At 39.9% G+C, this 15,855-nt stretch overlaps 2 protein-coding genes and 2 long non-coding RNA genes across 4 annotated transcripts in view; 2 read left to right on the top strand and 2 right to left on the bottom strand.

The window, feature by feature from the left end:
• The window catches only part of LOC145435257 (uncharacterized), a 344,196-nt gene that overhangs the window by 137,433 nt on the left and 190,908 nt on the right, over nucleotides 1–15,855 (bottom strand). The window lies entirely within an intron of this gene.
• Nucleotides 1–15,855, top strand: part of LOC145435202 (uncharacterized) — a 129,123-nt gene that overhangs the window by 3,099 nt on the left and 110,169 nt on the right. The gene's annotated exons all lie outside the window — the stretch shown is intronic.
• Nucleotides 532–2,262, top strand: LOC145435194 (uncharacterized). The gene has a single exon (XM_080312520.1). The coding sequence runs from the start codon at nucleotides 812–814 to the stop codon at nucleotides 2,048–2,050; it is 1,239 nt and encodes a 412-aa protein (XP_080168646.1). The 5' UTR covers nucleotides 532–811; the 3' UTR covers nucleotides 2,051–2,262.
• On the bottom strand, nucleotides 8,175–9,830 carry LOC145435247 (uncharacterized). The gene is made up of 2 exons (XR_013913749.1): nucleotides 8,514–9,830; nucleotides 8,175–8,403 (listed from the first exon to the last, which is right to left on the bottom strand). It is a non-coding gene; the product is annotated as an uncharacterized LOC145435247 (long non-coding RNA).

The following is a 15,855-nucleotide window of genomic DNA, read 5'->3' as shown; positions in this document are numbered from 1 at the left end:
GCCTTCGCAACAAACGATTTGCCTCAATCTGATCCCGGAACTAGTAGCTTCTGATGAAGCTAAACATTGGGTTTCAGCACTTTAGAGCTAATTACCTCCGTCCGGGTAGGTATTGCGAGGTGGTACGTGAGTTCAGTTAAATGCTCTGAGTTTGGGAAGAACTGTACCACGAGACTAATTTGTTGAATGTTTCTATGCTCTAATTTCAATTCTAATCCACTTTCAGGTTTTCGTTAAAACGCTAAATGAGAACTGTGTAGTGCGAAACAAGTCAAGCTTGGTGTACAGACATTTGCCATTCTCGTCCTTAGGACAATGAAAGCCGTTTTATATGAACTGATCTTGATTCAATTTCTGAGTTTTTGTGGATTCAGTAATTCTAACCTCTTTTAAAAAATATATAGCTATCATTATAATTCTAATCTAATTTAAAAAAGCTGAAAATTTTCTAGCTCTCCAAGTCTGTGATAGTATGCCGCTCCGCTTGCTCCAGCTCCACTATTTAGATTTGACTCATTTTGTCCCAGTTGTCCGTTTAGTATTATAAGGTCCGTCTGTTGACAATTAGAGTTGACGATGACCATGACCATCTGTCGACAATTTATGCAGAAAACTTTAACCCTAAAATACTGGAACTTGGATGTTATCTCCACTGTGACAACTTAGGGAGTTTGGTGAAATCTGTAGCGATCAATTCCACAAAAAGAGTGACTCGGAGCCAAGTATTCTAAAGATTGGTCGCCACTTTGAAGACCATCAGTCTGATATTGCTGTAAAAGGGTTTTCTTGAATCGGTAAGGTCAAGCTTAGTATGGATTATACTGGTGCTTCGATCACAAATAATGAATGTGATGTATGTGGAAAAGCATTTGCGCGGAAGAAAAGCCTCAAGCTTCATATGGTGATACATGCTGGTTTGAGGAACCATACATGTGATATATGTGGAAAAGCATTTGCTCGGAAGAAAAGCCTCAAGCTTCATATGGTGATGCATGTTGGTTTGAGAAACCATACATGTGATATATGTGGAAAAGCATTTGCTGGGAAGAAAAGCCTCAAGCTTCATATGGTGATGCATGCTGGTTTGAGAAACCATACATGTGACGTGTGTGCGAAAACATTTATCCTGAAGGCTCATCTCGATCGGCATATGAAGATGCATGTTGGTTTCAGAAACCATACATGTGACGTATGTGCGAAAACATTTACTCGGAAAGGTTCACTCAATTGTCATATGAAGAGGCATGTTGGCATCAAAAATTATAAATGCTTTATGTGCGACAAGGAATTTTTTCATGAAAGTACCCTCAAGAGTCATATGATAATGCATGCTGATATCACAAACTACTCATGTGATATGTGTGGGAAGGAATTCCGTCGTAAAAGTAACCTCAACACGCATTTGATTACTCATGTTGGCATCAAAAATCATAAATGTGATATATGTGGAAAAAGATTTACTCAGAGTGGTGGCCTCAAGTATCACATGGATATGCATGCCGGTGTCAAAAACCATAAATGCGGCATATGTCTGAAAACATTTTCTCAGAAGAGCACCCTCAAGCAACATATGGAGATACATGTTGGCGTTAAAAATTATAAATGTGGTATTTGTGGAAAGGCATTTACTCAGATGTCTGGCTTGACAGACCATATGCATTTGCACTCAGATACCAAAAAGCATAAATGTGATATCTGCGGGATGGAATTTCATAAAAAGCATGACCTGGAGTATCATATGAATAGTCATGCTGGTGTCAAAAATCATGAATGTGAGGTATGTGGAAAAGCATTTGTTCAGAAGTCTCAGCTCAAGCTTCATATGGATATGCATGTTGGTGTCAAAAACCATAAATGTGACGTATGTTTGATAACATTTACTTGGAAAGGTGGCCTCAAGCGTCATATGGAGTTGCATGGGGGTGTCCAAAATCATAAATGTTATATATGTGGGAAATCATACAGTCGGAGGGATTCCCTCAAGAGTCATGTGGACAAACATGCTGATATCATAGCTGGATGTATCCCGACAAAGTCGACTAAGAAGTAACTTCATTTTGTGGGAATATATTCCCAGCATTGGTATCAAACTAGAGACTATCTCATAAAATTTTTCATGAAATGTTGTGCATGCCATGAGAAAGGGAACACGGAAGTATGACGTGGGCATTACTACTATCGTGTTAGTATCAAATGCGCTGTTCTGTAATAATATGAACTTTCGACTTTGTTAACGTTTCAATAAATGTTCTTTGTCCATGAGACAGGCCGTTATGGTACGTCAAAAGGCAGAATATGCAGCTCGAGCTACAACAGCATCTTACGGAGTTGGAATACGTAGTTTGAGAGACTTTTCTGCCGATTAACGTAAAACAAAAAGCAGGATTGCAAGGAATCAAGTCGAATCACAATTTTTCGTTTCCTCGAGTCTTTATCTTCAACTTGGAAAATTACTCGAATTTCTGTGTAGTTACTGAGTCCAGATGTGGTCAAAGTAGTCACCGTGTGCATCTAATTAGAAGTTGAAATAACGTAAATTTCTACTCTATTAGAAGTATCGATTTTCAAATGTATTCTATACCTGGTTTTGCCAACAACACTGTCAAGTAGAAGTAGTCTAAACCAATCACTGAAAGAAGTAGAAATTTTAGGCGTAATCTGATTAGTTATTGACAGACGTAGCTCGTGTCATTGCGCATGCCAAGTCGTATAGCCCGACACGTTCTATATCAGGGTTCGCCAACGTGGGTTACTGGTAGTCCGCGAGAACTTAATGAGTGGCCCGCGGTCTCAGTAGCAAATATTTGAGTGGGAGATTTGCAAGGCGAAGCGGAGGAGAGTTAGATATGTGTAGCAGTTGGACATGGGGTTAGTCGACCCTAGGGAACGTACCATTGCAGTATTCGATCGGGGCGTCGCTCGTCTTTGCGCACCCGGAGGCTCAACGGGAATCTAGGTAATATTCCCAAGTTTCGACCCGGACATTGGTGCGTTGTGCGCCAACGCAACTGCGCCCACAAACACCGGTTAAGTTCCAGTGATTGATAGTTACCTGTTTTGGTAAGGGGTGGGAACCCTGTCCATCCAACAATGTAAGGAGGAGCCGTGCAGCATTATTATATGCAAAACTTCAGATTTTTTGCTTGTTAGGTCAGTTCCGGCCTATGGTCAAATGGAGAGAATGACGTGACCTACTCCAACAAGATAGCGTAATGGTGAAGCGTCCAGCTGTATGATCAGTAGGTCGTGGGTTCAATCCCGGGCCGGGTCAGACCAAAGACCTGATTAGTAACACTGGTATCCATGACTTCCCCGCTTGGCGCTCAGCATAACCGGGATAGCATGAAGGGGTGGTGCCTTACGTAGAAGGCCTTATACATCTGCATATGCAGTTATGCCCAGCTCGTGTGTTTTGTATCAGTGTTGGGATCAAGTCACTTTCACTATCTTCGAGTCATTGCACATTTTGACTCAAGTCAATAAGTCAATCGATTTTTGAAAGTAACTCGAATCAAGTCAAGTCACTCGATTTTTGGATTTAACTCGAGTCAAGTCAAATCACAATCAAATCTAAGACGGTTTTTTAGAAGTACGAGGCATAATTAGGCTACGTCATTGCATGTTGATAGCTGTTTGAAAGTCGACTTTATTTTGAATCTATAGGGACGAAAGTTGAATAGACATGCAAAAAGGTGTCATATCGCTCACGCATACGTAGAACTGCTAAACTATGTAGAAGTAACTGTATAGCCTCAATCTATATAGTTATCACTGAAAATAGAGAATAGAATGTGAAACCTCAAACGTGAATTGATATGAGCCAACCTACACATCCGTGAGATACAATATAAGCCTGCGCTGATGGTTGGTGAGTTATATAAACTATATTAAAATTCGATTCAAATCATACAAAAAATTGGTTGAAGTGAAGGGCTTTGGAGCAGCCGTAAATTTGCAATGCTCCAGCTCCGGCTCCGGAGCTTTCTTCTATCATACATTAGCTCCGGCTCCAGCTCCGGAGCCGCATTATTACCACTGCTCCGGCTCTCAAAACTATCGAAGGTGTCTGTCTATATCAGGGGTGGGCAACCCGCGGCCTGCGGGCAATATGTTGCTCGCGCGCAAGAAGGTTTTGAGTAGCCCGCGAGCTAATTTCTCATTATATTATCGAAATTCTGTTATATTATCGAAATTGAATTGCTCAGATTGTGAACTTGCAAGGCCAACCAAAAATATAATTAGTATGGCCGCGACACTTGGGAAGTTTATGACTAAAATATCAGTTCCGACGCATTGGCAGATCCAGGGTCCAGCAGTCACATTCTTAGTAAATCGTCATACATTTCAGTAAACTGAAAAAGTTGTAAAATTTTACTTCACGCTTCGCGTGTTTAATTGTCACACGATTTCTTCATCTGTTGTCTACCCCCACCTGAAAATGAAAAAACGCCTGATTTAGCCGATTGAGTCGAACTATATTAGCACTTACGAGAGAAAGTATGCACTATTCGCGTTTGCGCTCGCAGAAAGATCGTCGACGATGAAATGCAGGCACAAAATGATTCTCTGAAGAGCTTCTTGGAGGTACAGAACTTCAATATACAATTGAATAATATATTCATATTGAAATGAACCCGAATATTTTCGGCTGACACTCGTCAGGGGTAATCGCCAGCAGATAGTAGAGAATAAGAAAGACCATTGTATATTAACAATCGTATCACAAAATATGACGTCACCAACTTCGAATGAGAGAGCGTTCAGTGCACTATTCCCAGGTGGTACACGAACTCCTTCTGTTGACAGATCGAGTTTCGGCTGGTGTACTTTGATGAAAGTCAACTCCAAGGCACACAAGTGGAAGTGTGAACGGCCCCTCCCAATAACCCGAAATTTGTCGTCTCGGTAATTATTCGCACGTGGGAAGAACGTCAAAGCATCTGCAGGAACGCATAAACCAGCATGTTCCTAGATTTATCAGAACACGTGCATCACGCTCGGTGAAAAGCTCCCCCTTAATTCATCTACTCAAGCTTGATGCTGACCGATCGAAGGCCATTAATTCTGTAATCGGCAAACATCTGTTGCGTAATCCGATTCGTGCGAAGTAGTAAGAGCAATATGGGCGAAAATAACGACGTGATCATATAGAAAGTCAATTTGTACCAAATGGCCAATGGTTTGACGTTCCATATTGGTGCACTCGTTACTAAAGTTTATCGGAATTCGGAATATAATATTTCCCGTTGAGACGAATCGAATTAAACATCGTACCATGAACATCAGGGCTGTTCAAAAATAACTTTTTTTCCAGATTCAAGCCGGTCACCTCTTCAATCGTCAAGTTACCCTAAAAAACGCTGCACACCAAATTTGGTTCAATTCTAACAAGTATAGGGCTCCGAAAATCCAATTGAATTTTTTAATTTAAAAAGGAAAATTAAAAAAAAAAATTCAAATTTTTCTGCCAACTACATGAAATTGTTGAGCTGTCTTCAAAGACGTTGCAAAACAAATTTGAGTCAATTCCGACCAGTAGAAGCGGAGTTATGTGAGTTTTTCGTTGATAAATCGCGGATTATCCACCAATCAAGGCCAAGACCGAAATTTCATTGTAATTTCTAAGAATAGTAAATTAATCACACTTTCGTCTATTGGTACCCGTGCTTGAAAATGCGAACAGAAACTGCTAAACGTGAGGAAAATGACTATATCATAAATGCGAATCATTCGATATCACCAAACAGAGTTAAAAAAGTGGAATTAACAAGACTTTAACAGGAAACTGACCAGTCAATACAATGACTTGGACTCGGACTTGAGTCATAATACCATGACTCGGATTCGACCCTCCGCTCGATGACTCGAACTCGACTTGACTAGTGGGTGAATTGAAAATGACTCGAGTCCAAAATATAAAAGTTAGACTGACTTGTGACTCGGAACGTTGTAACATGGTTACAACCACTGAGCTATATAAACACTGGAGTGCGCTACTCGCGATATTTGCGTGATCAATTGGCCGCCATCTTTGGGTTAAGTTGATAGTTGCCCTGTAAGCTGGTGGTCAAGGCAGAAGTGGTTGGGTGATGTGACTGTTTTGATTACTCTTTGGCCTGGAGGTATCGATTTCGATGGTTCGGACAATATAAGGTTATATATGTGTCACAGTATGTATTCATTTGAAAATATCTTCCTGATATAGATTGCTTACCTCGTTGTATCCAGGTAAATAAACGTATGCTTCTACTCAAAAATTCCTGGCTTTGAGTGCTGTTTTCACAATTACTGGGTTAAGGCAATTGTCATGGCATTGATAATTCGATTTGGATATGATACCGTTAATCCTAAGGGAGCTTGGTGATGTTGTCTTCTTTATCCCTTCAGTTTCAGGTAGGCCTACTGTGTATGGCAATTTGATTTGGATATGACGCCATTCGTCCTGAGGGAGCTTGCTGATGTTGTCTTTTTACTCATTATAGCTTCAGTTTCATGTACTGCGTTCTCGAATTGTTGATACAACCGCACACTGTCATTAACTATTCTTACAAATCTTGAAAACCAACTAACAGGCACATTTAGTGTAGACAAATAACCAAGCTATCAAATGATTGCAATGGATAATGCCAGTTTTGTTGTTATGTTCCAGGTACTGTATCTATAGGTAGTAAAAGCACCTACGCCTATGACCACCAGCTTCAAGTTATTAACAGAGACTGCCTCAGAATTACCCTGGCCTCGATTCGAAATCTTCTCACAACAATGGCGCTGATGTCAATGCTAATGCTGCCAGCTACGTGGTGACTATAAATACCACTGACGGAGAAAAATTCAGCATCATGTGACATGGAAAGGCACAGCTACAATCAAAGTTATACCATCTAATTTTTATTCTTACTTATTCATTGTTTCAAAGTAGTCGGAATAAATCCTAGAAAGTGAAAGTGAGAATATGTGTTATGTGTAGCAATATGGGTTAGTGATTTCTGCAGAGGTGATCAAATGAGAGCAATAATATATTTATATCATTGAATGAGAGAAACAAGATGAATGCACGAGTCCTTATTTCTATCTGGGTACAATTGCCTAGCGGTCACTGAAATTGACGCTATGTCGGTTACAGCAATCTGCGCTCTAAGAGTTAATTAACGTTACTGATTTGATCAGATAGCAAGGTAACTCAACGACAACCTGGCTTTAGATATACCATTTCTGGGATCACACGCGCTGTACTGTGTCTACCAAAATGCTGAACTTCGTTTTCAGAAACACCAGCTTCAATTATGAGAAACGAAGGTTTTGAATGATTTTTCTATTAAGGTTTTGAATGATTTTTCTATTAAAATAACAACATGAAAAAATAAAAACAGAAATAAATTAATTAATCGTTATTGACTTGTTATTGTCAGAGACTTGTTCAAGCTCTGGGAAAGCAGGTGATTTACAAGACATGTTTGACAGAATAGCAGTTGCAAACGCGTTGATCAAGCCCTTGCAGTGAGGTAACTTCCCAGAAGTAACGCGAATCATTCGCTGGAAGCATTTTTCAGCCTCCTCACATATTGCAATAACGCCATTAGCTGGTTTGGTTAGGCCACCCCTGTTCTTGAATTGCAGGAAACTGCCACTGCTTGCTGAATCTACCAGGAGTGACCCTTTACACGTTGAGCATACACATCGCTTAGCCACGGACTTGGCAACATAGCCAGCAATGTATGATATAGCTTGATTTTTGTACTCTGACAAAGTTGTAATTTCAGGAACATCGGAGTAGTCATGCTCGTCTTGCATGGGCCGTTTCTCTTCCAGGTCATACTTCTTCCATCTATGGAACATATTACAGGAGTTGCTGATGCCTCTACTTTTCCTCTGATAGCAGAAAACGCAATACCAGTAAAGCCAGGCTCAGCGGGAAGTTTTCCATACCAGCGTCTTATCACACTCGGATGGGGAAGAGCGAGTTGAAAATTTTGACGCACAAAATTGTATGCCTTAGCAGAATAATACTGCAGCGTCATTGCAAATGATTGCAGTTCTTTAGAGTATTTGACTCCTCTTCCACCAGCTTGCAGCTTCATGCGCTGCAACAGCTCACTGGGTATACGACTGAATTTTTGTGACATTACTTCTCCACACAAATCGCTGATCAAATTATTTTTTTTCAGAGATGCAATGACCTCATCCAGAGTTTTCACTTTTTTTCTCAGGCGGCATGTCCTCATTCTGGCAGCATGCAATCTCTTTTTAATTTGTACCACTCTACGGCGTTGCTGTTGAATGAGCTTTTGAGGAGAGGTACGTGCACAGTAATTGTGGTCGTGGAGAACTGCTTCACCAGTCTGTACTTTACAATAACGTTTCATCTTGAAGTGTTGCTGGTCTCGCTTGCCGTTTGTTGGAAGCCTGAAATCAACGAATTTCAAATTAACGAATTTCATATCAACAGTGGCTAGGGTAAGGGTATGCTAATATAAACTTGACTTTAGAAGTAAATTTATAAATTCCTACTGTACCTTTGTCCTCATATATTTCGGAAAGTTCAGAAATCTTGTTGGCACCGCATTCTCCCTCAAACGTATCAACTGGCCCACACGGTAAATGGCACTTTCCGGAAAATGATAGGAGCAGATAACTGACGATCTTGATGGAACCCAGTTTTTTCTTTTTATGCTTTCTACCCATCTTCCTTTCAGCGATTCATTAGTAGGAAAGCTGCATTATACGGAGCATTGTATGAAGCAAAGCACACTAAATAGACAATTCTTTGTTATGGGCTATGACAAAAGCAGAAGGTACATAAAATATCTTGTCTGATAAAATTATACATCTGTCACTTTCCACTCCATAGGCTTATTGTATTCAAGATTGAGGGAGCTTTCTAAAGCTAAAGCAGTTCAAAGGTAAACCTTGAAAAATATTTTTGAATAAATAAATTGACAGTTTCGCACAAAGCTATAAGGACTATAGATGAACTTGACTATGGAATTTGCAAATTCCACAGTATTTGTTTAGAATCTGAACAAGATATCCTGTTTTACCTATATGCTGATAAAAACCCATAGGCCATTAATTGAATCTTTCCTTGTATTCCTACTCTTGCCTACATAGCATAACCAAGAATTTAATACCCACACTGATTATTGGCCGAACTGCTTGTACTCGATCATGGAGAAAATACAAAGAGTGAGATGGACATTATTACAGATTATTACAGATATTGATGATGAACATTACATAGCTGATATGGTGACACGGATTTCTGCTGGTAGTCTGGTCTGGTCATTTCATTCATATAACTGCAACGAAATGTTCTGCTATCACTTTACCATGACCTGTTTATTACAACTGTGACTGATCTGGCCATGTCTGGCTGCTATGCTTATTCTGTTATTCACTTACCGGTGAAAAGTTCTGGGGTATCGCCACTTTACTATCGACTCTTCATCACTACTGCCGTCACTATTACTTCTTGCATACGACTCACTGGATATCTTCTTCCGCCTTTTACTGCACCCATAAGCACAGCAAAGACTACCATCACTACCACCTGATGAACGTACTATCTTCGACATGTCGAATTACACGGAATATCAATATACTGGCACGAGATATTGGGCTGAAACCAATCCTGAATGTTAGAATAATTAGTCATTCAAAGCTCTATACGCATACAGTACTACAGACCCAACACGAATCAAATATATTGAAATATTGACCGCTTTTCCATAAGCCCCTGTACTAAATCAATTTACCGTGTACCCACAATGCATCTGCGCACGGGGATCACGCAAATTTGCTTAGCCGGAGATAGCAGTAGTTCGGGGCTTGGTTACAACCCTGATCTCACGGCCCAGTGAAGTTGGTCTACGTCACACTTTCCATTTGGTCTAAAGCAGGGGTCGCCACCTCGAAACGGTTCGCCGGCCACTTTTTAAATTTCATAGCGGCCGCGGGCCGCATGAATTCAATAACGATGTAAAACAGGCCGTAGCCTTCATACAGCTTAGCAACCACGTTTTAAAACTTTATGTCAGTACAACGCTGTGCTATCTTAATAGGCGATGGGCATAGTTACCACAAAAGAAGTAATGTTTTATCAAACGACTACAAATACAACCAAAATTATGACCATCAATTTCATTTTATTCTGAACTCTGAGCTGTGTAAGATACCTGCCAACGCTTTTCAGCGACGCAGGAATCGATATTGGGGCTAACGAGAGACGTAACTAGCTGAAAGACCATCTCCACGTAAAGTTCGATTTTATGGCGAATCCCTAAGCCGTTTTCTAATCATCTATCGAATGCGGCCCGCAAACCAATTGTTGGTGACCCCTGATCTAATGCAATTCGATGATGATTTTTGACCGGCTTACCGAGCATTCGATTTGATAAATCGGGTATCAATCGAAAGCTACCGCAGTCCTGATTGCAAGAATAAAAATTTTATTCTGCTCGTGGTCCTGGAACCCTCAAAATCATCCTTGAATGTTGCATTGTAAGTGAGTTTGGTATTGTGACGCAACCAAGCCACGCTCATCTACAACCATGATTACAGATTTCGCGTTGTTTATGTCATTGTTAGTTGGGCCTGTCCAGTGGACTGGCTGTCAAAGCTATAAAGGAGGACGAATTCCCCAAAAGGAGGACATTACTGCGTCCTCGTAGGACGTTTTTTATTTCATGAAAAAAAAGGACAAAGCCTCCTAAATGAAGAAATATGGTAGGGTTACCTTACCATATTTACTTACATACCTTACTTTTTTGAAAGCGTCCTCGGAGGGCGCCCTTTTATCCTCTTTTTTAGATTGTGTCCTTTTTTGAGAATTTTGGTCAAATTGACGGCCAACGTCGACTGAGATGCCGTAATCAGGTCTGAAGTTACGCTGAGGCGGGTATTTCGGGATCTTAGCAGTTGATGACCTTTTTTTAGTCAACAGATCATAAAGTGGGCAATATTTACCATTTTTTGAGAATTCTCCTCCGGTTTTGCAAGTCTGAAAATTCTGAAAAAGTGTCCTCTTTTCAGATTTCCCAAAATATGGTAATTGGTAACCGCAACATATGGTAACCCTACCCAACCTTACTTAACGGAAGTGTATCTTTACGTAATATTCATATAGTGACATTGCAATAATATATGATAATATGATTTTGTATTCCGTTTGACTAATCAATAAATTTCACTCTCTCATCTATGACATCGGCAAAATGCTGGCATCGCCGACTTCGCTGCCATTACCAATTTATAACCACCTCACAGTGGGTACTTCGCGCGAAATTTCAACAAATTAAGGCATATTTTGTAGCAATTGTAGAGGGTTGGTTCGATTTGTCTGTCAGTTTTGTTTGAAATAAGGTCGGTCTCATGTTCGGAATAAGATCAGTCGCTATATCACTAAGGCCAAGGCAGGCTATATTCACTATAAAGTCGGTTGCAGTAATAACATATCAAAGGACAAAGGCACGATTTCCCAGTCCGAACACATCCCAGACATGTTCGGCCTATCTGTGCTGCCATTAGGACATGATGTCTGAGGTGTGTTCGGACTTTGTTGGCACAGAGTGAACTTATAATATCATATCTTAATAATATGTAATGTACCGCATGTAATATTTGTGGGGGTCAAGTGTAGAATACGGCCTCCTCGAGTAATTGACCATCACCGATTAATGTTGCACATGAACATCAACAAATGCTTCCCGCCGCCAACCCTTATATCAGTCTCTCCACAGGCAAAAAAACAATTTATTTTGACGTGTTCATGGGAAGCATCTGTTGTTTTATTGTGAAACACTGATCGGTAAAGGTCATGGGGATCACTTCTCGAGGTGGTCGTATTCTACACTTGACCCATTTGTGGAATTTGTTGCAATAAAAAATGTGTTCGCAAGATCTCTTGTGGATTGTTTATACATATCCGAAGTCACTGTGTCAAGTACTATAGCTATAGCCAATGAGTTATGCAGAAACTATTAGACACAGCACACAGGTATTTCGGGTGCCGAGCCTTTCCACGCTGGGACACATGAAGTTTTTGCTAAGTGGCTGGGTAAAGTGCATTGCAAAAAAGATATAATTTTGACCCAATGTGACCCTCGCTTGTTTGCTAAAATGTATTGATGTGTCCGGTTGTCGAAATGGCTGGAACCAAATAATCCCTTCCTTGCAATCTGAGTCCCCAAGAAGAAAAAAATGCACCCCAATTCGGAATTGAGTGCGTCACTCATAGATGTTTCATATAACTGCGTTACATACAACTGGATTGGATGTCTGCGCGCTCTCCAAGTAATATATGCTGGTATAAACGTAGCATGCTTACTTTTCTGCATTTTCACAGATAGTTTTTTTCAACTTTATCGATATTTCATGCAACTTTTTTCAATTTTTGATGTAAATTTTTGTAAGTTTTTTTTCTATTTTTCATGCATCAAACTTTTTACTGGATATATTTGGCATTATATAATCACACTGTCATTTGAATTTGAGGTCCTTTCTGGTTTGACATATATCATTATTCAGGCTAGACCGCCGAAAATTATATCTTCACTGGGTCAATTTTTTTCAGGCTATTGATTTTGTTGAAGTCGCCAAGACAAAGTTTTGCTACATTGCCTTGGATACGGATCAATTTGAGTATCTCATAACCTAATAATTTCAAAGAGCTTGTCCATAAATGTAAGTTTGTAGCGTAACTTTTGTAAAAAATAAATGCAACTTTTTGCTGCAACTTTCGTGAAAAATAAATGCAACTTTGATTTGACTGCAACAAAAACTTGCCCTAGTCATCACATACTAAAATCAGGCTTTTTTCGTTCATGCAACTGAAATTGATAGGCTGTTTTAAGCAGATTTGAACGAAGGCCTATTGTTCACTTTGTTATGTTGTATAAATTGATCTTTACTGTCATACCAATGAGAATTTCCTGATTCTTGGTGCACTGTACAATGTACAGACTTGAACAAACTAACAGTCCAGTTGGTTGACGGTCAACTAACTACCCTTTTTTCGAGTACTTCTAGATTTAGTTCTAGTAGCAGATTATGAATAGTGAGTGGTTCAAGTTCGTATTGCGAATTTTGATAAGTGAGTAGTTCTGGTTTTAGTTGCAAGTTTTGTAAAGTGAGTATTTCTAGTTCTAGTTGCAAGTGTGTAAAGTGAGTACCGGTACTTCAAAAATTTTGTGAAGGGTGTCATATGAAAGCCGATGTAAACATTGATAAAATTATAGAGGGAAAATTACGGTATATCCTCTGCTGCAGCATAAAATGAGAATATTTGATCTTTCCACATCTTTCACACTGCTATATTGTCATAACGAGTGATACTAGACTCGAAGCCTAATACTCGATTCCAAATCAAATCACTCAGGTACTCAATGCTGCCCAGACCTACCTGTTACATGTTTGATACATGTGATTCCTATGCTCACTGCTCACGGGCTTCAGTTGCGAATTTACGCTTTCAATGCGTTTAGCTCTTGATTTGCGAGTGGCAAGATTCGAGATTATCACATCCTTGCAGAATTTGATGACTACGAATTTAGATTAAAATTAATGAATTCTCATAAGCATGAGAATGGCAGATGTCTGAACAGTGTACACCAAGCCTTCTGACTCATTTTGCGCTAGTCGGATTTTCTGGAAAACCACAAATTGATTGAAATTAAAATTGGAGCATGAAGACACTTCACAAATCAGATTACATCCATATTACTGGCATTTCGCTCTAATTACGGTAGTCTAATTCGGCAACTAGAGTAATTCACTAGACCAGTGGTTCACAACGTTGAGTCCAGCTTAGAAACAGCGTAGCAGTAGATTTAGTTTGCAGTAGTTTCATAGGGGTAGTTCTATAGTGGAACTATAGTTCTATATATCGGTCGTGCTAATTGATGTCAAACAGAATTTATCATATCTGCAACCAATGATGTACACGATATGTCTCTGCAATTACCATAGTTATTATAGCTCATGTAAAATTTAGGTTACACTCTGTGTGTGTGGGCGTACTTTAAGATCGCTAAGTCTTACTCATCACACTCCCATCATACTGGATGGAGGTTTCCTCAACATAACGCAGGGTTGTAATTACTTGAGTCATAACTCGGCTCGAATCGCAAGTTTTCATGGACTTGACATATGACTTGACTTGAGTCGTTTTCATAAAAATGGAATCAGACTCGACTTTATTGGAGTCACTTTGTGTATTGACTCAACTTGTACTCGGGTCATTGCAGCAAGTCACATCACTCGACATATTTTATGACTTATCGAAATCTCGTATATCAGGGCCGATAATTGAAAAATAGGCCCACAGCCTCTCTTTTATCTGTTAAAACGAATATGTTTAGAGTGAGGAAATTAGTATATTATGAATGCAATATGCAAGGCCTTCGTCCCTTCAATATCACCCTAGAGCAGGAGTGTCAAACTCAACTGAGGTCACGGTCCGGACCATTCAAATGATTGCAATATCTGTCCTCCAAATCTATATCTTTGTTTTTAATTGAAATGTTTTATTATCAACGCTATGCGAAATAATTTTATATCACGGGTCATATGGGCTCTATCTATTCAATTTATTTGCAAACAATAGAATTGGAAAAAGCACCATGATTGGTCGATTGAATGCAGATTTAAATCACTAAAACTGTGTCTTCAACGACGATATAATTTCGCATATTTCTATACTCCCCATGTTTGAATCATGATGGGTCGATGGCCCTACGACCTACGTATTCGTGCCTCATCCCAAGTGGTGAGGAATACGAGAGACTGTAGATGCGGCCGTTTAAAATTTCTTCATTCTTTTTATATCGCCTGACCAATTCACCATTCGAGTTTCTATGGAGATTAGCGCTGGGGCCTTTTGGGTTGGAGTAAGGTAAACATGAAGTACGACCAAAGATATTTTAATATAATCTTCGTGTAGCTCCATATATTTTACAACGGTTTCGGATTGTCATTTCCGCCTCTATAAATGCGGGCCATTTTTCCAGAAAACTCTGAACTCTGAACTCCCTGCGCTTTTTTCGTTATGTGTAATGGCAATGTCACCGACTTGTTCCTAATGGGTACTTGGGTTACAACTCAACATTGCCGACATATGGTTATAATGTGACTCATGAACATGTTCGGCATTACTGTCTTAAAGAACTATTTAAAGGGGCACTGCGCTCAAAAAATGATGTGGTCTCAAATTGAAGGGCAAAACGAAAAATTTTGGCCGCAGCCATTTTCTTCAGAACGCCACCGTAATGGAGCTGCAATTTATTGTAATTTCCATAGGACCTTCACGCTCCAGCTGCCGCGGCTGCTTAACCCGTTATGTGGCACGATGTCTTCACCGTCGCACTTGCTCGACGCGATTAGGCTGTCACGCAAAGAACGAACTTTAGATAGTTGTCGACCGCCCCTTTAATATTCACGTCAGAGGATGTATTACTAAAAATCTCTACTTCTGTTGGAAATATGCTGGATTATACAATAATTTTTCAATTTGTCCTGAAAGGCCTCGCGGGCCGGATGAAGTGGTCTGGCGGGCCGCATGTTTCACACCCCTGTCCCAGAGTTTTCTCAGTTAGACGAGTTGAACACGGTACTGAACAGCAAACACTATGACTCGGACTCGGGCCATTTCTCCCTGTCTTGAACTTCGACTTGAATTGGTGGTGAATTGAAAATGACTTGACTTGACTCGAGTCAAAACTACAAAGTCTAATTCAGTGGATTTCAACCTTTTTGTCTTTGCGGACCCCCGCTCCCCACCAGATACACCCAGTTTTACGTCAGATTTAGCTCAATTTTCGTGCAACCGTCATCTGTCTTAAGTGTAAATGTTTACTATAGGCT

This window comes from Botryllus schlosseri, chromosome 3, assembly GCF_051294905.1.
Source record: "Botryllus schlosseri isolate E-star chromosome 3, Bs_hap1, whole genome shotgun sequence".
Classification (NCBI taxonomy): Eukaryota; Metazoa; Chordata; class Ascidiacea; order Stolidobranchia; family Styelidae; genus Botryllus; species Botryllus schlosseri.
Note: the sequence above shows the minus strand (reverse complement) of the source record. Positions and strands in the feature narration are given on the sequence as shown.